This window comes from Cibotium barometz, chromosome 11 (assembly GCF_041138505.1).
Source record: "Cibotium barometz isolate CiBa-2024 chromosome 11, ASM4113850v1, whole genome shotgun sequence".
Taxonomy (NCBI): domain Eukaryota; kingdom Viridiplantae; phylum Streptophyta; class Polypodiopsida; order Cyatheales; family Cibotiaceae; genus Cibotium; species Cibotium barometz.
In genome coordinates this window covers 8,766,916-8,790,007 of record NC_141056.1, presented here as the reverse complement: position 1 = coordinate 8,790,007, position 23,092 = coordinate 8,766,916, and the positions used below count along the sequence as shown (strand labels likewise).

General features: G+C 43.3%; 1 protein-coding gene across 1 annotated transcript in view; it reads left to right on the top strand.

The window, feature by feature from the left end:
• The first annotated feature begins 2,732 nt into the window (after nucleotides 1–2,732).
• The window catches only part of TOM1 (tobamovirus multiplication 1), a 45,226-nt gene continuing 24,866 nt past the window's right edge, over nucleotides 2,733–23,092 (top strand). The window contains exons 1-6 of the mRNA XM_086804727.1: nucleotides 2,733–3,167; nucleotides 5,314–5,404; nucleotides 5,487–5,539; nucleotides 5,635–5,727; nucleotides 5,828–5,899; nucleotides 5,985–6,057. Coding sequence (XP_086660853.1) covers nucleotides 3,015–3,167; nucleotides 5,314–5,404; nucleotides 5,487–5,539; nucleotides 5,635–5,727; nucleotides 5,828–5,899; nucleotides 5,985–6,057 — 535 coding nt within the window. The 5' untranslated portion in view covers nucleotides 2,733–3,014. The remainder of the gene's footprint in view (nucleotides 3,168–5,313; nucleotides 5,405–5,486; nucleotides 5,540–5,634; nucleotides 5,728–5,827; nucleotides 5,900–5,984; nucleotides 6,058–23,092) is intronic.

Genomic DNA, 23,092 nt, shown 5'->3' with positions numbered 1-23,092 from the left:
GGGATTTAGTTTCCTAGAACGAAATTGTAAGTTCGAACTCCACTAGCAATGTTGTGTTGCAGCATGTTGTAAATGATGTATCTATGGTGGTGTGTGTGTGTGTGTGTTTCGAAGTGCACTTGTACTTTAAATCTCCCTTTTAAAATTTTTTAAAAAGTTTAATTTCATGTGTGAGAAGTACTACGAAGATCTCACAAGGTGCATGTAACAAGTTAGTCGAGACACATGATGATTGAAAGAATAAAACATCGAAATGCACATTGAATTCTCATGTGTGTATGAAATGCATGTTAAGGACTCATGAGTGTTGATGAACTTTTGGAACTTTCTCCTTTTGCTCGAATCAAGCTTGAACATGAACTTGACTGATTGTGCTTTGTTGTGAACAAAGTAGTTGTGCTTTATATGAGAACGTAAATCCATATTTTAACTATTAATATGTCTTGGACTAGAGCTCCACAAATTTCCTATAATGTAACACACAAAAGTTTGAAAATATATGAGAAGGTGCTAAGAAGGGATATGGAAGATTAAGATGCTATTTGCAAATAAAGGGGATGAGTTTACTCACAAGTTAAGTTGAGGCATAATGCAACATAAACATTGAATATGAATGGCATTTCAAAATTCAATACATGCTTCAATGACGCCTTGCTTTGGGTGACCATGATTCAACTATGTAAATACTGATTGGCAACTTCTATTCTCACGAAGGTTTATGCTTATTCTTTTCTAAAGCTACACAATGAGTAGACATATTTGATGATTTTGATTTCTTAACCCTATTGACTTTGTGGTGAGAGATCTAGTCTAAATGGACTTTTCTTTTTGTAATTATTGTGTCCTTACAAAATTTTAATAGGAAACAACAACAAATTGGCCATTAAAGCCTATCAATGTCAAATATATATGGCCAATACATTAAGATCCTTCTCTTTATTTATTGAATATGTGCAATGCAAACTTTCATAGGTTGCTTTGATCATTTAGATCAAGAGTTGTGCAACCATGGAAGATATTTCTTCATGTACAAGTTATACATTTGATTATCCTTAGGTTTCTTTAGCTTTTTGGCTAAGATATGGGCAACTGAGATATTAATTTATGTAAAAAATGTTAAGGAAAACTTATTATTTGTGATAGTTATCTTTGCACAAATACAATGATTATATGTGGCGTCTCATTTAGCTTTAAATTTACAATATATGGAGAGACTTATAGAAGGGGAGGTAGGAGGGCTCATAGAAGGGGAGGTAGGAGGAATGGAAGAACAAAAAAGATAAAGGTGAAGAGCGCCATTCACATCACGTGTAGCCCCTGTTATTGGACTATCAACGATTGCTTGGTGGGATGCTTCAGTTTCCCTAGAGAAGGAAATACAAAATTTTACCTAGCCTTAAATAAAAGCTATCATGCACTCAAGGTTGCTATATAACATGCATGGGCCATGTTAGCTTTGATTGAGCCATGAAAGAGGCATTGAACGGTCCTTATCAAGTCTCATAGAGGCATGTCATTGTTTGTTTATACTCTCATATGTAGAAAAACTCAATCTAAGGGATCATCCTCATTTTACAACGGATGGCACTCGCATTAGAGCTCTTGTGATGAAAATCATAATCTTTGAAGGATGAAAGATCTTTGCCGTGGTGGATCATCACCGGCCATTGCTAAGAGGTGGACATTGCTTTGACAAGAAGGCATAAGCATCCAAAAGTACTCATGCATTACAACTACAATAAGTTGCAAGTACATGGTTGTTGCAAAAGGGTGCCTTGTAGTGCAAATGCTATTCAAAACATACATATATACACCAAATCCATAATTTTAAAAAAAGAACATCCACCTTTGTATCTCTTGATGATTGACTTTTTTAAAAACATTAACAATACTTACACAAACAATAAATGCCAATTTAATCATCTCTACACTAAAATAAAATAATTTCAAAGCAAAAACAAACATCCACCTTTGGATCACTTGATGATTAACCCGAGAGCTTTGACTAAATAATTCCCTCCCATTCCTCACACAATGTCTTGCACAGACCATAAATGCTAATCAAAACGTATCTACACCAAATCCATAATTTTCAAATACTTGGGGTTCGAGAGTCCCTAGGTCGTGGGTTCGAATCTCCCATTGTGCGAGTGATGGCACGTGTGTGTGTGGGTGACAACAAGTTGTACTTTCTACTTTCAAGCCAAGAAGAAAAAACAATAAATGATATTTTTAAATAAACAATAACCAGATACACTTACAATAAATGCTAATCAAATTGAATCTACACCAAATTTATTTATATATTATATATTTATATAAAGATTGATGAGTCCAACCGCTTTGAGGCTATGCTTCAAACCAGAATTGAAGCATTAAGCTATGATTATTGAGGGTTTGGGTTATGATCTGAGGTCTTTTGACTGTTATGACTGTGATCAGTTGAACCCAGTGCTGTATCCCAGCCAGTTATTGTAATTTTGTCTCTCTTAATTAATTCTTGCGCTTGTTAGTAAAAAAATAAAATAAAATAAAATTTATTTATATGAATTCAACAAAAATAGAAATTTCAAAATAAATCTCCACCTTGGGTTGACAAGAAAGAGCTGAGTTTCCCCACGTTTCATAAGCCAAGACTCTGAAGAAACTACAAACGATAGAACATTTGGGGGCAAAGATGCTTCTCGGTGTAGTCTTAGCAAGGATGAGTTGTCTCTTAGCATGTGACTCTTCACACGTCGGGGAGCGTGTAAGAGCGCGTCCAGCGTCTTAAATGTATGTACACTCGCCAATAACTACGCAGTTAAGGCCGCGCTCCCATGTTTCTTCTGGCGGTGGAAACATGCACTAGTTCCCTGCACAGAGTATCGCTGGCTTCTCCATAGCCAGGATCGCAGTTCATCCTCTGCAATCAGTTTCTGGCTGGTTAGCGGAGAGGTTGGAGCATTGCCTTTTGATGCAGATCATTCAAGCCATTAAGTGTTGATGGTCTTCAATTCCTCTTTTCTGGAGCCATGGATCTTGCTTATGTTATTATGGACCATGGCGGAGCCATGGCAAATGCTCTCCGGAGCTGGTGGGACAACGTTAATGGCTCCAGCCCTTGGCAAGAAGGTGTCTTTTACACCTTGTGCGCGGCTTATTCTCTGGTTGGTGCTGTCGCATTGGTAAGTGTGCCATAATCATCGAATTTCAGGGTGTTCCATTGCAATTTTTTAGGGTTTCGCTTCACATAGCATTAATTGTAAAGCCAAGGGATTAGGGTGGCTTTTTTTAGCGTGACTTCATGATGTCGTTGCTTTGTGAATTAAACGATCTTCCAAGCAAACTATCTTGGAGGGTACGAGAGTGTTGTTCGGAGGGTGCACCATGACTTGGATGGTTCAAAGGGCCCACTGTGACTTGGATGTTTCGGTGACTGGGCTGCACTAGCAAGGTGGGGGGGGGGGGGGACCATGTCATCAAGTCATGCTGCCAGGCCTTGCCTTTGCGAAGGCGAAGATCAAGTAACATGGAGGCCATGGGCAGAAGATGGGCAATGGGTCTTAATGGGCAGTAAAGTCTTGGACAACTTGCATGGTGGGATCAGCGCTGTGTCCATGTAACAAGTCAGTTGGGGCGCTACACCTCCTTTTGCTAGTTGTCGTAGACTTAATCCCCCCTGATGCATTTAGGGAGTGAAGGGGTATCAGCCTAAGCTCAGATACAAAGGATGTTCTTTGGTTAAAGCTGAGTGATGGTCTTCAACAGCAGGTAGCTTAATGCACATTGCTGGCAGCACAATGCAGGTTCCAGAATGGAGGGCTGTGGTCTAAGCATAATCTCGTGACAGAACCAAGGGCCCATCTTTACATGTAACACAATATCAAGACAGGATAGGCACTCTAATGACGCTTTAGAAGTAAAGGCTCCCAAAGAAATGAGGGTCCCTAGGGTGTAATGATCACCTAATGCAGCGTCAAGTGGTCCGAATCTCATATCCAAGATGTTCATGCACCGAGCTTAGGTTTCCTCTTATATACAATGTGAAGAATGATAACCTTGATGTGGGTTCAAGAGTGAGTGAAGCTCTTCAACATTAGTGGGGTTCTTTGGAAAACTCTTAGGTGCGCTTTCATACATAGATTAAGATGTATAATGGCATATTAAGTTTGGTAGCGAACATCTTCTACCTAAGTGAAGATACAAGAATTGTTCTTTTTGCATAGTTGAGAACCTTTCATTCAGCGTGGTGAGAAAATTGTAGCCAAGTACATGACATTGAGAGTTGAACAGCTCAATCATAAAAACTAAGAGATTGAGAGACGGGGTCGAGAGTACTGATTGGAAAATACCTATGTCTTCCTTCCACTTTGAGAGAGACGTGTGTATATAGATGCAACATTACTGCTAATCTTAGGAATTGGCTAAAATATAATCTAGTTGAACTTGCTACTTTCATTCTATTTCATAGCTTTCCTTGATTCTTATTTTTCTACTGTGTATTTTTTCTGTACACATTCTGCAATTACTCCCTTTAAGTTTATGAACTCCAGACTTTGTAATGTTCAACTGTAGCCAAAGAGACTTGAGTTTTTGGCATGAATTTTGACTCAATGCCCACAAGATTTGTTTTCCTTTGATGAAGGAGGGAGCTTTCTTGTTTGTAATAGCATGCAATCCGAATATCAAGATCCAACTGTTGGATGTGTCTTGTATGTCTTTTCTTGCATGATCATAGGTGCAATGAAACACATTTCATACCTCTTGAAAAGTATGCAATGTTTAAAATCGTTTTGTACACGTTTTTTCTGCTGCCATCAAATAGCAACCTGCCTTGTACAAGAGAACAAAGAAAATGTACATGTCTTCTCCTTTTGCGCATGCGTCGTCCTTAGCAAGTGCCATCCTTTTCATGAAAAGTTAAAACCCATACGAGAGGCGCTTTGTAGTGAAATTGGACTCTTGACTCTTTATTTGTAACTCTCTTCAAATTTTCAATGAAAATAACAAAATTGGTAAAACTTGGTTTCACAACGCAAAATGTTAGATATTCATGATTAAAAATCACAAAGATAGGCAATTTTTTGCATGCTTTATACGCTATGAGACTTTTTGGGACGCTTTCACACCACCCAAAGGTACAAAACGTTTTTGAAATGTTTTTGAACATGTTTCATGAAATACCTGGCAATCGTGTGCATGATTACTTTTGATGATTTAACATGACATTGGTTCAAGTATGGTGAGGCTCCTTGATGCTCACAAGGTTTCTTGTTTGCTAACTAAGGAGCTAGCTTACTTATTTTAAAATCGAGCAATGCATATATGCAGATCCAACTCATACGCATCGAAATGCGTGTACCAGAATATGGCTGGACTACGCAGAAGGTGTTTCATTTGATGAATTTTGTAGTGAATGCTGGTGAGATGTCCATCTTTTCATGGCCTTCTTTCTTGTTTCTTCCCACTTGTGAAGAAGATAATATGGTGAGTTGCTTATGCAGCTCGAGCACTGGTTTTTGGCTTCTATGGGAGTGTGTTTTCGTTTCACATTAGGGTGAGATTTCGATACAGCAGAAATTTAATATAAGCCATTTTGCTTGTAGGTTAAGTATAAATTATTTTTTTAATTCATGTGGCATAACTATGCAGATTTTTAGCGTAATTCTTTTGGACTTACCTGGACTTCTCTTCTTCTCAACGTATTCTCTTCTTGTTCTCTTCTGGGCAGAAATCTATCACCAGGTTTGAGCTCTTTTCACTTGCTTCCACTTGTTTTGTAACCCTTTCCTTTTGTTGGTGGTACTGTATGGAGTTTTTAGAGTGATCTAATGTTTTGTAACAGGCAAGAAGCTTGCCAACTGGTAAGCTCCGTCCTGGATTCCTTGTCATGAATTGTGTGATCTATGCTATACAGGTGAGCATGAACTTGAAAAGCGTTGTCTTTGCGAAGAAGTATTGTTTTATTCCATCGTAGTCAATGGTGAATGTTTTTCTTACAGATTATCATATGGATTTATGAATGGCGAAGCTATAATGCAGTGAGCTTGGCTGTGGCAAGGTTATTTTTTGCAGGTGAGTAATACTAGCTTCTCTTCTCTGAAAGAACATTGGAGCAGCTTTAACCTATGCATGTGGTCTTTAATCTTTTCTGAGAGACTAAATTCATGTGCATTTCCTAAGTTGAATGCCATGAACATTGAACACACAATTCTTCTTTGGAAGGGAACTTATTTTTCTTTTCAGAAATATGGGAAAAAGGCTCTTGGGAAGCCTTAGTATTGTCTTAATGGCCTTATGCCTTCTCGGGTTTTTCAATGTATACAAGACGTTGTGAACGCTTTTGGCCATTGAACATTTCTTAAGTAGGGTAGGCATTCCTCTTTACTACATATTTCTCATGTTTCAGGTTAAGAGAGTGGCATCTTATCTATCCAATGCTGCATTCCCTGAATTTGCTCACAAATATTACATGCAGAGGCTGAGGTGGTTGTGACGTAGAACTCTTATGCCCGTGTGCTAGGGTTTGAGAGTAGAGAGCAGCAGAATTCACACACAGCAGTGACAGCACATACAATAGCCCTAAACTACTAATTGAATTTTGTACAAGAAAAAGGTGTTACGACTGAATTCCATGTACAATAGATGATTGAGAATGTTGTCCATGATTGGCAGCCCAATGCTCCACTGAAGTTTCCCCTTGGCCAGCCTATGGACCAGAGAGTCACTTTGCAAGGCTTCAACATTGAAAATGCAGATGAGATTGATGATTTTCCCACACGCGTATCTGTAGTGCTGTTGGCCTGATCAGAGGACTGCCCACGATCTTTATAATGCTGGTCGATTTTGCCATGTGGCACCTACGCTTATTCACCCACAAGCTTGTGTGCACCACCTTGATGCTTGGGAGATTTTCAGTGAATACTTGTAGGTGTCAATTCTCTCACTTGCATCGCAGCTGTCCTTAGTTGCATGGCCTACAAATAAGCTCTCAACAACAGCGAGACTCGTCTGTGAACTGATCCTCATCAAAATAGACTAGGCATAGCCCTTGCGTAGCTCGGCGGGGTTTTCACACGACTATTAATGCAAGTAAGTCACATAAATCATCCACTTAAACCTTAGGCACAACTTGAGAACTTGACACCACAAAGGGACCAGAATGGGTTGCCCCCTGTTAGGACCACATACTTGGAAACCCTATTTGGACTAGAATAACCCGCATCGAATGATGACTGTGATAGATTGTGGCTAGCGACTCTTCTCCCAGCCATAGGCTCCCTTCTTGAACCACCCTTGAGCTTGAGGTTAGATTGCCGTGAGTTAGCCAAAGCCCCAACAATGCGTCTTCGTATCCCGTACCATGAGATTGCATGTTTGCTACTTTGGCCTTGAGGTCTTGCACTCCCTCTCTGTGAGGATACCTCGTAATAATCATAAGTGACTCCAAACTTACTTATATTTTTTATAACCAGACTATTAGTGGTCCACTGCTTTTATTATAAAGCCCTTAGTTACGATTAGTCTCTAGTTAGCTTTTCATCGACTCTACGTGAATCTAGACCTCATCCTTGCTAGCCCTTGGGCCTTGGGCAGGTCTTATCGGCCACTACGCCTGGCTAAGCCCTAACCCTAACCTTGGGTTAACATGTCTCCTTAATCTTGGGTTATCCTAACCATTGGTTAACACTAGTCCTAGGCCTAACCGATGTAACATTATCTCCCCCTTGTATTGGATTCATGTCCTCATGAATCCAAGTAGAGACAATCCACTGTAAGCCTCACCTAGAATTTGTATATCCCACAGAATCCACATAAGTTTCATGGCCCTTACCTAAGCTAGTATGGAACCCCTATAGTGGATCATTGCTATTGGAATGAGAGAATCCCTATGAGGTAACTTGCTTATCAATCCAATTTCATCGTGATGCAAAGATTGGAATTGGATGGACAGGAACAATATGAACTGTAACGAGTCCCACCATGGACAACTGAAACACTAATCCATTGCACAGTTCAGTCCTCAAGCCAAACTATGTGCAATGCTTGCTAGTTGTCACTAGTTGACTTTGTGCTACAAAGTTTGCGGTGCCTCTTGTTTGTATTTTGCTTCATGACAGTACTCGGAGTATACATTTGTTTTGTCATCAGTTAGTTGAATCAATCCATATACTCTAAGAATTGTTACGTACCTAATAATAATCCTTAGTATTAGTGACCTAATCTAGTAAGGTTAGGAAGCCTTGGGATTAGGTAAATTCATTTACAACAATGGACACTATATAAGTGAAACATGGGTTATTATAAATGTAGCCTTACTTCTGTTCTACGTCTTGACCAAGACTCTAGGCATAGTTGTGGCAGAGTGTAGATTGGCTTGCCTGGAGCCTCTATGAGGCAGATGTAGTTGGGTAGGATTACCAAGCTGTCAGGCATGGATATGTGGGAGTTAAGCCTTAACCTTGGTCCTCCCTGGCTCTAGGGAGGTTGGAAGCATAGAACATATGGTTGGGAGGTGAGCCAGCCTGCACTACTCTCAGGGGGTTTGTACTAATCATGTGTGTTGTGTGTTTATGAGATCTATGGGGTTGTTACCAGAGTCACATGGGGACGGGGAAGTGCCGTCCCGGGGACGGGGTCGGGAACGGCAAAAAAAAAACCTCTTTTTTAAAAGCAATTTAGGAGTTGTATGCGTGACATACATATAGAGACACACTTTGAACAAAATTTTACACCGAATAGACAAAAAAACAAGAGTCATTTTGAGCAAAATGCGCTAATAAAACATCGATGGTACACTGATTATGTGATTGATAGTCTGATAAATACAAAGAGATAAGTACATGCCTCATGGGCAGTGAGGGTTACAAAAAAGAGTGGGTACAAAATAGAGATACTAGATAGATCATAGATGATAGATCACAATAGATCATGGCCATTGGCAGTGGGCACAAAAAAGGTGAGATGGCTCAAGGCTCAAGAGTCAAGCCTCAAGCTCCTGAAGTGCTAGCCTCGCGGGAAGCTTGGAAGTCGAAGTCGTCGATGCCATTTGAAGCTTCCTCCTCCCCCTCAGGCTGTAGCTCCTCCTGTACCTCCTCAAGATGCTCCTGAATTGCAGGATCCTGCTGTGCCATCTCCCATTTGGTGAAGGGATCCGCCTTCCCTGTTGCTGTCGCACATAGCATGCGCAAGTTAGCGCTCACAAAAACCAAATCACTTGCCCTTTGCACTTCAAGGCGGTTCCTCTTCTTAGAGGCAATGTGACTGTAAACGCTCCAAAGTTGCTCCAAGCAACTAGAGCTCACAGCCTGGCTAAGGATGCGAATAGCCAAGCGCTGCAACTCCGGCCCATTTGATCCGTAATCCTCCCACCAAACAGGAGACCCAATCTTGAGGCGGTCAAGTTGTGCAAACATCCAAAAGATCCCTGCCGCGTGCTGTACTGAGATAGCTGGTCTCTGATCTTCCGCCTGATGGTAGGGTCGGGCTCTAAGCGCTCCAAAATGATCCGCCATCCCCTGCTTACTTCCTTGTCGGCCTCTTGCTTTCTGCCGTGGAACTCTGGATCAACCACAAAGGCAGCCGCATGAAGAGGGGAGTAGTAGGAGTTCCACCTGGACTCACATAATGAGTGGATCTCCTCAAACTCGGCCCTGTCTGGCACAAGTTGTTGGAGTGACTCGATCATGCGATCCATGGCCTCATAGACCTTGCCGATACATGGTTCACGGCCGTCAATGACTCGTAGAAGGTGAACAATAGGCTTGACCAAGGCGTCGAGTGTCTTCACCTTCTCCCACCAAGCGGCATCGTCGGCGCGATCTCGGCACGTTCTCCTTGTTGCCGATTTTGACTGTGGCATGGCAGAAAATTCATCACTAAGGAAAAGCCCTCTTAGGGCTCGCCACATGTAGACAAGCGGCCTAGCATGAGGAAGTTGTATGCAAACCTTGTCTCAGAATACTTGAGGAGGGAAAGAGTGCTCCTTTTAGAGAACTCATGTCGCAGCCTTTGGTGGTTGAGGACAAAGGATACAAGCTGGTTAGCCTCCTCAATGGTGGGTGCAATCCATGGCAAGGCACCTATGTCTTTGAGGAGGTTGTTGAGACAATGGGCCATGCAAAAAGAAACTGTGATGGATGGATACATTGACTCAATAATGGTCTCGGTTGCTCTATTTGACGCCTCTCTATCCGCCACCATGCCGACCACAAGCTACGGTCCAATGACCTCGATCGTGGACGCCCATTCCGCGGCAAGCACATCCACGGCCTTCCCAGTGCCACTCGCATCATGTGACTCGATGAAGTACACTTTGTCCCTTGAGTAGGCCACCACTCCATGGATGGAGCGCTTGCGCATGTCACTCCATCCGTCTACAATGAGAGAGACTCCGTTAGTCTCCCACGTTGCCTTTGTATCCGCCGCCGCGTGCTCAACGGTCAACTTCTCCCTATCAAGCAAAGTGGTGCGAATCTTTTCCGATGAAGGTGGCACATAAGAGGGGCCATATTCCCCGATCTTTGTGGCCATCTCACGGAAGTAAGGAGACCTATTTCAAGTAAGGAGACCTATTTCAAGTAAGGAAAACCATGTAGCATGTTAGCTTTTTTTTTGGCAATATGACAAATGCTTTGAAGCATGAGACATTAAAAAAAAAAAGAGTGAAGAGAATTGAGTCTCGACTCTCACCGTGCCGCTTGAAACGTAATGTGGTCGTGGTAGAAGAACCTAGCCACCGACCTATCCACCTCATCCTTCAATTTTGGGTTCCAATTCTCGTTAAGAGTGGATTGACGGCGGATGGGAATGGAGGCACCCGATGTGGATGGAGTGGACTTGAATGGTTGAGAGCTTGAAGCAAGATTTGGGTTCCTCTCCACCTCCATTCGCGTCAGTTGCTCTCGTGCTCTCACCACACCATGAGGATCAACGGCAACATGTCGCCCTCTCTTTGCCGCCTCGGCCGCCTCATAAACCTTGAGCTTCTCAAGAAGCTCCGCTCGCTTCTCAGGAGTAATGCGTGCGCAAAATTGCACTTGATGACCGGCCTCGTGCATAAAGTGAGCTCGCACTTTGTTGGCGCCGCCACTTCTCTTGTAGGAACAAAGCTTGCAATTCCATGCCCTTGAACCACCGCCCACTCCACGACTAGTGTAGTGGACCTCATCCCACCATGACCATGTGTGCACCGCCGGCCTCCTTCGTGAAGAGCCCGCAACGGAAGATGTGGCGGCGGCGCCTTCACCTTGAGATGCCATGAATGATGATAGTGTGAGAGAGGGAAGAAGGGTGCAATAGAGAGTTGCAAGTTGTCGCTTGACTCTTGAGGCTTGCAAGTCTCAAGAGGGATGGATCATGGAACTTGGAGAGAGAGAGAGAGAGAGAGAGAGAGAGAGAGAGATGGCTTGGAAGTTGGCACAATGTAGATAGTATAGAGAGAGAGAGAGAGGGCTAACTTGCCACTTGGGCCTTGAGGCTTGGACAATGGAACTTGGAACTTTGGAAGCTTGAGGCTTGAGCAATGAGGCTTGAAGCTTCAAACTTGAGTGTGGAGAAAAGTCCTAAAGTGTGCCTTCTTTTATAGTTGGATTTTTGCTCGTTTTTGGCCGTTTCTGACCGTTGGAGGCGTCCCCTCACCGCGTCCTCTGCCCGTCCCACATTTCGGGAACGTTGATACCTGCGTTAGAATTGTCGTTTGTCTTAGCATCTTTAGAAGACGGAGTACCCTTCCTTGGTTGGGTTTTGGTACTAGATTGCGGTTGTTTTGGCTTGCCTCCGTTCATTCTCATTTCTTCATTTTGAGTGAGTCAAAGCCCTGTTATATGTGCTAGGTTCAAAGTTGCGAAATGTGAACCGAATGTTAGGATTCAATCCACGAATAAATTGATCCATCTTGGCCTCCTTAGATAACCCTAGCTACTGTGCTAAAGTGATAACCTTATCGAAAAACTGAAGCACGGATGAGCCATTGTGTTTGAGTCCATAGAACTCATTTGCGAGGATGGTCAAATACTGGGGAGGGAGAAATATGGTCTTTAGGTACATTGATGAAGGTATCCCAGCGAAAAGTTGACACCTGAGGTTTGGTTTGTATGTAAACTAGACCAATGCTACCGCCAAGTGAGTGCGGAAGATAAAATACACATTTTTAGATCACTTAACTAATACAAACAATGGACATTACTTGCAACATTAAAACTGGAACTGACAAAGAACACTTGATATCATCATTGGGGCCGGAAAGGGCTGGTCCCCTCCTCAATACAGTTTGTATTTTTTGGAGTATTTATATTTACAAGTGTTCACGGGTCCCAAGGTCAGATTTCTCTATAACATGGAGTGAATACAACTGAAAAATAGTAAGATTTTGTCGATGAAGAATCAATTGTCGGAGTAGACCAAATCACAAGCAGTCTCCCATCTTCACCGGGTGAACACCCGTCCCTCACTAGTTTTTCGGGACCGTGCATCAGCAGGCATGCTCGTACTAACGCCTGGCAGGGTGAAACACCGCGGAGGGAGTGAAACCTGGTGCTCCCAAGTAAGCTTTGCTCCTAGTTTTTCCTCATACCCCAATGACTTTCATTAGCTCCTCTAAAAGTGAGCGCGGTCAGGGTACTCATGGAAAAGATCACCATCCCGGTGGCCTTCCATGGTGAAGGCAACTGGGGGTGATATTTGCCTACAAAAGACTTGTAAAAACAACATTTAATTTTAATATTATTTAAATTTGATATACAGAAACAAGTACTTGATAAAGATTTAAATTCAGATCTCAGGAGAGAAGACCGTCTCCTTTTAATATACTACTAATTGGTGCAAATAGCAAGTACATGCGTGGCCACTAGCAGGTACAGATGTGGCAGCCAGCAAGTACAAAGGTGGGAGCAGATGCAACTGGCAGGTACAGAACTGGAGCACACAGGCGGGTACAAAACTATAGCAGGCGGGTACTAACTGCAGGCGGGTACAGAACTGCAGCAGGTGGGTATTGAGTTGCAGGTGGGTACAAGGCAGCAGGCGGGTACTGAACTTTAAGCGGGTATCGATGCAGCCAATCGGGTGTGAGGCGGCGGATATTGTTGTAGTAGTAGCGAGGCGGGTTGGAGGAGGCGCTTACTTTTCATCAACCACCTCCTACATACCATCCACGTGTGGAGATGATTTCTTTCCATGTAATCCTTAATCTTCAATATGATTAGGTCTTAATCAAAGGTTAACTCTTGGGTACCCACACTAAAAGGTATCGAGCCAATATTTTAAATGTGTGAACACCCTGTTGGCATTATCATCTCCAGATTGGGCATATATGTGCATATTTCATGTTGTATGTGGCTAGATTTATGAGGCCATGCATTCATCTTATTTTAGATATTTTTCTGCTATTTTTGTCTATTTTTCAGACATTATTTTAGTATTTTTTGCATAGTCGGCCAGCCCACTGTTTTTATGCTGGCCGACCAGCTCTTGTCCAACCTATATATAGGTGGCTTGGGTTTGCATCATTAGCACTTCATTATTCAGCCATTGCTATTGGTTGTATGCACCTACGGGCAGTCCTCGTGCTCTACTTCAGCACATAACAAGTCTTCTACTTCAGTTTTATTGCACACGTGTTTCTTTGCAAGATCTATTTGCTGTTTTTCTGCTTTACAGCCATTCTTTCATGGTATCAGAGCCCAGTGTTGCAAAGGGACCTGCGTTTTCTACATCTACTGCTGTAGGCAAAGATCCACCGCATCTACATCTACAAAGGAGCTGCGTTTTTTGCTGTGGAGCTGCGTTTGCTGCTGTGGACCTGCGTTTTTTGTTGTGGACCTGCGTTTTCCACAGAGGTGCTGCGTTTTCCACAAAGGTGCTGGGTTTTCAACGTGAGATCTGCGCTTTCAGATCTCAGCCCTGTATTTTGGTGCTACAACAGGGTTTTAACCCAGGGGAGTCATTTCTTACCTCTCCTTTTGGTTTCCCACCCTCCCATCCCTTCTTCTCCTTCCTTTCTCTTGGCTGCACTCAGCTTTCGAGGAGGAGTTTGCTGATTTTTTGATCTTCTTTGTTGAAGAGGAGGATTTTGCTGCGTTATCGGAGATATGGCTTCTAGTCGTAGTCATTCTTCTCACTTGGGGATTCTTTTTTCTTCTCCTCGATCCCAAGCCCCAAATTCACAGGGATTGTCTTCCCAGCTTCTTGTTTCTCTACCTTATTCCCAGATTCTTGCTTCTTTTCCTTCCATATTCCCCACCACCACCACTTATCTTGTTTCTCCCCTCCCACAAACCCTCATCCCAACCCCTTTCCATGTGCCATCCTATTCACCCCCTCAAGTGAGTGATTCCATGAAGCTGACTGCTATCAACTACCATACTTGGTCGTTTTATACGCAATTGCTTCTTGAAGGAGCAGGTGTGTGGCCCTCTGTCACCACTCCTCACTTGGTGGATCCCGCGTTTCGTGGAGTTCTGGATGCATGGACCCGTCTCATCATCATCCATTGTATGACACCATCTATCTAGGCACAATTCATATCTTCCCGGAGTGATGCCAGTCAGATGTGGAATGAGATTCAGAGGAGGTTTGGGAAAGTATCTTTCGTGAAGATTGCTAAGTTGGAGGCGGATCTTGAGAAGATTACCATCAGTGACTCAGATAATATCATTGATAAGATTGGGGAATTCACAAGGATCAGGCAACTTGAGGAGTATGGGAGCTCGATCAACAACCCGATCCATAAACTGCTTGGTAAGCTGCCATCATCCTTTGACACTTTCAAAGATCACATCTACTTCCGTGAGCCTCTACCCTCTTTTGAGGAAGTTGTGACTTACTTACATGACAAATGTTTATTGAGAGGCAAAGGGAAGACAGATTCTGCTTTTGTTGCCCAAAGTAAGGGCAAGTTCAAAGGAGGCAGCAACAACAAAAGTGAGAAGGGCAAAAGCAAGGATTCTAAGGAATCCAGAGGTTCCAAAGGAGAAGAGTTTGCCTATTGTGCAGGCCTGGCCATACGGAGGCTTGGTGTTTTGCAAAGCGTAATGATTCCAAAGCCGCCAAAGCCAAGTACAAAGCCAAGGACACCTCCAAAGATGTTGACAAAGATTCCAAGGACAAAGACAAGGATAAGGTTCCAGAGGAGGGCAATGCCAAAGTGGCATACATGGTAGTTACAGACTCTCCCGTTTCTTCACAGGATTCCTTCCTTGTGGTCACAGAGATCACTTCTGATGCAGAGGTGAGTGCCACACATGAAGAAATTGAGTGGATTGGTGATAGCGGCGCTTCGGCACATATGACCAAACATTCTCACATTATGGAGGATTACAAGCCACTTTCTTCTTCTGTACGCATTGGAGATGACTCCTCCTTACCTGTCCATGGAGTTGGTAACATTTCTTTTGACTCCTCTGCTTCTTTACATGATGTTTTACATGTGTCACGTATTTCGAAGAATTTGTTTTCAGTGAACATGGCTGCTCGGAAGGGACTTGGCATTTATTTCGATGATGAGGTGATTGAGGTGATTGATCGGAGGACTCTTACGGTTGTGGCTAATGGTGTTCATGATGAAGGCCTCTACAAGATCACCAACTTCTCTTCTCAGATTTCTTCCTCGGAATCTCATCTTCATCAGCTCTTCTCTCCCTCCCATGCCTTAGTTTCTATTGCAGATACTTCTTTGTGGCATTTACGTTTTGGTCATGTGCCTATTGCCGCTCTGCAAAAGCTTCATTCCAAGCAACTTGTAAGTGTACTTCCAGAGTTGAGAGCTCTCCCACACATTTGTTCCTCTTGCATGATGGGGAAACATCACAGGGAGTCCTTTCCAGAAGAGGTTACACATAGAGCTACTCGGAGACTGGAGTTGATCCATGCAGACTTGGCTGGCCCTATGGAGGTTGAGTCCCTTGGTGGGGCCCGTTATTATATGCTCTTGGTGGATGACTTCACACGGAAGGTATGGGTGTGTTTCTTGGCACGCAAATCTGATGCATTTGCCAATTTCAGGTCTTGGCTTCCAATGGTTGAGAACCAATCTCAAAGCAAAGTTTCATTCTTACGAATTGACAATGGTGGTGAGTTTGAACCTTTTGATGAGTTTCTTACTGCTAAAGGCATTCAGCGGCAGACGACTGTTCCTTATATTCCTCAGCAAAATGGAGTAGTGGAGCGGAAGAACCGAAGAGTGAAGGAGATGGCTCGATCCCTCTTGCATCATGCGAGTCTTCCTCCCTCTTTCTGGGGTGAAGCTGTGGCTACCTCAGTTTATCTCATCAATCGCTCTCTCACAAAGGCGGTCGATGGGAAGACACCAGAGGAGGCGTTTTCTGGACATAAGCCCTCCGTCTCACACTTACGAGTTTTCGGTTGTGTTGCGTTTGTACATGTGCCAGGTCAAAAGAGGACTACACTTTCCCCGAAGTCGAAGAGGATGATCTTTATGGGATATAATTTGAAATCGAAAGGATACCGCTTTTGGGATCCTGCGTTGGAGGACATCATCATATCTCGTGATGCTCGCTTTGATGAGACCCTCTTTGGATTTGATTTCCGTCATCTCAAACGTGAGGGAAAGTTGAGACTGAACTTGAGTGACCAACTCAATCTGTGAGCCTGCAAGAATAAGGTCATCAACATAAAGCACAATGATGCATATATCCCCATCAAAAAGAAGCACATAGAGGTTTGGATCTGCATATGACCTCTCAAAACCAAGAGATAACAAGAAAGCATCAATCTTTTGATACCAAGCACAAGGTGCTTGTTTGAGACCATAAAGAGCTTTCTTCAACAAGTAAACATGGTCCTCATGTCCTTGAATCACAAAACTAGGAGGCTGCTCCACATAAACTTCCTCCTCTAAATCACCGTTCAGAAAGGCAGATTTAACATCCATCTAGAACATAGGCCATCTGAAACGAGCAGCTAGAGCCAAAACAATACGAATGGAAGTAAACCTGGCTGTAGGAGCAAATGTCTCATCAAAGTCCTCGCCGGCCTTTTGAGCATATCCACGAGCAACAAGACGGGCCTTGTACTTATCCAAAGTACCATGTGCATGAAACTTGACTTTGAAGATCCATTTGACACCGATGACTCGTCGATGTAAAGGCCGTGGTACTAAATCCCATGTATGATTCCTCTCAATAGAGGACATATCGGCTTCCATTGCTTGTCGCCACTGTGGTTGGGCAAGGGCCTCCTATGGAGATTCGGGCTCATCAATCGTCTGCAAAGTACTCATAAGAGCATAATTCACTATGGGAGTGGGAACCCGAGAAGATCTCCTCAGACCGGATGAAGAAGTAGAGACCTGGTCATGCAATTGACTGTCAGAAAGGCCAGAATCTCGAAGTAATTGCTCAACCCAACGGGGTGGACCAGCCTTCCTCACAAGAGTGGAAGAGGAAGTATCCGCAGCTGTAATGGACGCACCCGGGGCAGCCGAGGATGAAGAAGGGACGTCCGAGCGTGTGGGAGATGATGTAGAGGCTGTCCAGACTGGCTGAGAAGTTCCAGAAGACAGTCCAGCACTCTGTATGGGGCTGGAAACAGCAGAAACAGGGGCTGAAACAGTAGCAACAGCGGGCTGAATCGCTGCTGAAGTCACCGGAGGCACAGGGGGTGATGAAGTGCCTGATGGGAGCAAAGAAAATTCACCGATATCGGGCGGAAATGGATCAATATCCTCAAAAAACACTTACTTCATTATTTTCTTGGTCTGGAGGTTTGGCAGAGAAATGATTGCATCTTCATTTCCCAGGAGAAGTATGTGAAGAAGTTGCTTGCAACTTATGGTTTGACAGATTGCTCTCCTCTCTCGTCCTATGGACCCCAATGCGAAATTGTCTAAGGAGGATGATACACCTTTGGTGGATTCCACAGAGTACCGGAAATTAGTTGGCTCCTTGCTTTATCTTGTCAACACCCGACCGGATCTCTCTTATGCTATGAGCGTACTCAGCCAGTTCTCTTCAGCAGCTTGGAGATCTCATTGGCAGGCAGCTTTGAGAGTGCTTCGGTATCTTCGTGGCACATCAGAGTATGGCATCACTTATTCTGGTGGTTCTTCTTTGGTGGGCTTTACGGATGTTGATTGGGCTGGTTGCATTGATACTCGGAGATCTACTACGGGATATTTTTTTCATGCTTGGTACAGGATTGGTCTCTTGGAAATCTCAGAAGCAGAGGACAGTTGCTGCTTCTTCTACTGAGGTTGAGTACAAATCCTATCTTCTCTCCGCAACCGAGGCATTATGGATACATCAAATTTTGGAGCATTTATGTTGTGCGGATGATTCCCCTGTTGTCATCTTCTCGGATTCTCAGAGTGCCATTGCTTTAGCTCAGAATCCTGTGATACGTGGCCGCTCCAAACACATTGAGGTTCACTATCATTTTGTTCGGGATTGGATTGAGCTTGGTCTTCTTGGACTTGAGTATTGTTCCAGTCAGGACAATCTTGCTGACCTCTTCACCAAATCGCTCCCTCGAGCTTCTTTGGAGGTCTTTCTTCAGTGTGCTGGAGTTGGTCTGCCCATCTGGCGTTGAAGAGGAGGTGTTGGCATTATCATCTCCAGATTGGGCATATATGTGCATATTTCATGTGCATATTTCATGCTGTATCTGGCCAGATTTATGAGGCCATGCATTCATCTTATTTTAGATATTTTTTTGCTATTTTTGTCTATTTTTTAGACATTATTTTAGTATTTTTTGCATAGTCGGCCAGCCCACTGTTTTTATGCTGGCCGACCAGCTCTTGTCCAACCTATATATAGGTGGCTTGGGTTTGCATCATTAGCACTTCATTATTCAGCCATTGTTGTTGGTTGTATGCACCTACGGGCAGCCCTCGTGCTCTACTTCAGCACATAACAAGTCTTCTATTTCAGTTTTATTGCACACGTGTTTCTTTGCAAGATCTATTTGCTGTTTTTTTATTTTACAGCCATTCTTTCACACTCAATCTTATAAAGATTAAGGTTTACACTACTTAATAGATTTGACATTTAAAAAGGGCCAAAAAGGCAATACTTACCACTTGTTCACATGCCACATCAACTCGTCAGCAGACAACACAACCACGGTACATTGGGGGCGTCCTCGTCCAGGGTACTAGCACGTCAAAGCAGGCAAACATACGAAAACAAACCATGTGAAAACAAGTTTATGTATGCAAACATAAATGCATGTGCACATGTAATGGACGAAATCTCCCTTTCATGAAACTTGTACAAGAATTTCTTGTCGGGCACAAAAGTGGCGTGACAGAAATGTAAAGTCCTGGTCTTTCTATGGAGTGACAGTCCCATAGGCAAAACACAAATCTTGGCATGGGCCTTCCTATGGAGTGATAATCCCATTGATAAAGCTCGGTACAAATATCAGTCCTACCATGGAGTGATAGTCCCATGGGTAAGACGAAATCCTGGTCATACACGGGTGGCAACAAATAGGCTCCCGTCCATATGGCACAATACTGGTCACACACGGGTGGCACAACTTTTTCCCATCCATGTGATACAAGCTGACTAACCCTTTCACATGGGGCACTTGCCTGGCCACATGTGAACATGGTACAAATCTGGCCGCTCTATGGAGTGATAGTCCCATAGAGGTGGCTCCAGAAATGGAGATGGACCAAATGGTGACATCCCCCGCGGCTTCTAAACAGTTGACCTCAATTGAAAAGCCTCAAGTAATCAACGAAGTAATCCTCATCTACCCACTTTGCATGGATGGGTAAATAATTTTTAAATTTCACGAGGTATCTCCTGGAAAGCTTCCCATGTGGTAGCTTTCTCTCCTTGTGAAATACAATTTGCTTTGGTTGGAGGATCTCGTCAAGTTCATCAATCTCTGGCAGATCTTCTGTGACAGGGTCTTCCGGATCTGGTCCCACATACTTCCGCAAAAGACTCACGTGAAAAGCATTGTGAATCTTCCAATGACTGGGTAAAGCAAGCTTGAAGGACACTTCATTGATCTTGTTAATCACTTTGAAGGGTCCATAATATCGAGTAGAAAGCTTGGGATATGATCCCTCTCATCCCGGTCTCTTCCGAAGCCTAGCTTTCTCAAATTTCAACAATACCCAATCACCTTCCTTGACTTTCATATCCCTTTTATGCTTGTCGGCATTCCTCGTGTTTGTCTTGTGACCTTGCAATGGCTGTCCGCACCTGAGCAAAGGCTAGATCCAAGTCACGTACGTACTTATCGGCTACAAAAACGTCATCCTTTGTACGAAGGATGGGTAGTAAGACCACTCTACCATAAATAATCTCAAACGGGGCCTTTCCCGTGGAGGCATGTATTGTGTTATTGTAGGCAATCTCTACAAGTGGAAGATACTTCTCCCAGGCACTCTTTTGATCTGCCACATAATATTTCAACAAATCCAACACAACAAAATTTGCAGCCTCACTTTGACCATCTGTTTGGGGGTGATAAACAGATGAGAACTCAAGCTTAGTGCCCATGTTGTGAAATAGAGCCCTCCAAAAGAGGCTCGTAGTCGTGGGATCTCTATCCCTAACAATGGACTTAGGCATACCATGATGCTTGAATATGTGAGCAAGGAAAAGCTGTACCATATGATCAACTTCAATGGTTTTCTTGACAGGCAAAAGTGAGCTTGCTTGCTAAATTTGTCAACTATGGTCCAAATAACATCATTCCCATGTTGAGATCTAGGTAAGTCCATAATGAAATCCATAGTAATGCTTTTCCATGGCTGCGAGGGAATAGGCAAAGGTTGAAGCAAACCTGGTGTAACTCGCGGCGGGTGCTCGGGGAACTAGGGCCTTTGACACACTTGTTGATACCATAAATGCATATTAAAACATTTAAAAGCTGGACAAAACATCCACAAATGCTGAAAATGGATCTTTCACATGTGACACCACATAGAGGTCGGAATGGGCCGACCCTCTCCTTGGAGTATTTTATTACCCAAGAGAATAATATCATGTACAAGCTTTGAGGGCCTTACTCTCCCCGTTGGAGATACCGGATTATCCATATACAAATGCCATAACACAGCCCAACACGAGGCAACCAAGCCGGAACATAGGCTGTTGAAATGCCGAGCCAACAACATAATCCATATACCTTCGTGTGGGAACTGATTCTTCTCCAAAAACCACAGGTCTTCATGCAATAGAGCTGGTACAACAAGTACAACTCTCCATTCAGTCGGTACAGCAGGTACAATGGTTGGTATAGTCGGTACAGTGGTTGGTATAGCAGGTACAATGAGTACAAATGCTGGTGCATCATGTACAATGACTAGTACAGCAGTTATAGTGGTTGGTATAGCAAGTACAGAAGTTGGTACAATCAGTACAATGGGTGGTACAGTAAGTACAAGGATTGGTATAGCCAGTACAATGGTTGGTACAGCAAGTACAAAGGTTGGTACAACAAGTACAATGGCTAGGAATCATAATAAATGATTAAATACCCTTGCCTTCAGTATTTCTTCGCGATGGAAGCCTCCAAAACAGTCCCCAACAGTCGGTATTCTTCATGGGCAGCCTTCAAGAGAGAGAGAGAGAGAAAGAGAGTAGCCATCATTAGGGAAGCCTCTAACGGTGGTAGAGGCTAGTGTGTAGCAAGAGAGCCTCTCTTAATGAAGAGAGAGGGCTCCAATTTATAGATTTGGACCTCCCATGAGCTAAAATGGCAAGAAAAGGCTACAATGACAAGTGGAGAGCCACACAATAGCTGAAGTGACAAGTGTGAGGCCACTTGTCTCACTTTGATCCACTTTCTAACAAGTGTCAGGCCACTTGTCTCACTTTAGTCCACTTTCTTGCCACATGTCCCAATCTAAGAGATGGGTCCTTCCATAAACCTTATCTCTAAAAATATCCCAATTGGTAGACTTTCTGTCAAAGGCACTTTGCCAACTCTTGGTATCTGCTCAATTCCAGATGTAATGACGCGAATAGAATTTCCATCGGAGTCGGGCCAAAAATAGCAACTTTCCTAAATTTTAGGAGTGTGGTCCCTTGTATTCTAGGATAATCCCCCATTCCCAAAGCTTGTACTTTCCAAATATTTAGACATCTTGGAGTCCACCAGATTCCTTTCATACTGGGAAATGTCCAGGCTGGTGACATCCTTCCCAACTTCTTAAAAGTTGTCCGCAACTTTAAGCTTCAAGCCATATATTTAAGTTGTAATCATGTCCCATCAAGTGGGCGAGACGAGACAGTCTCAAAAATCTAATATAATTGAAGAATCCATGTTCCAAAGAAATCGGTGAGACTAAATAAGTCTCCATAATACCAATATCAAAATCATGTCCCAAAATAAATGGGTGAGAATTCCATGGAAGATATGCTAGACACAGGCACAAGAGCCAATTGTGTCTCAATCATCAATATCAATGAGATAATCATATGCAATGAAAATCACCAACCAGGTGCTAAGACACTTAAATAAGTGCCATGCACAAGAAACTAGTGCCTCGCACAGAAACATGTGCTATGCCCACAAACTGGTGCCATTCAGGAGCACAAACCATGGTGACAGAAAAGCTGATTCTCCATAGTTCTAGCAATCCTTTCTCCCAATCCCAACAGTTCCCATGTTCTCCCATACAATCCCAACTCTGATTGACAAGCATGGTGTGGAAACAATGAAACACTCACTCCACAATCGCAATACGAATCCACGTGTATAGTGGAGTGTTCATTGAACTGCTCTCTCACAATCCCAACATGAGTCCACATGCATGGTGAGATAAACAATGAACCTCTTGGCCTCTGTATGGGGAGATAGTGATTCTAATATGGCATAAAGATAAATAAATTCATGTCCTAAATAAACGGGCGAGACAAAACAGTCCCATAAGTCCAGATATCATAATCATGTCCCAAGTAAATGGGCGAGACAAAATAAGTCTCCTGCCAACAAGGCATCAGTCCACACGACCCTTGGCATAGACATAAGTTCCGTGTCAACGAGGCGTCATGTCCCAAGTAAATGGGCGAGACAAAATAAGTCTCCTGCCAACAAGGCATCAGTCCACACGACTCTTGGCATAGACATAAGTTCCGTGCCAACAAGGCGTCATGTCCACTTTACCACTTGCACTCCGTGT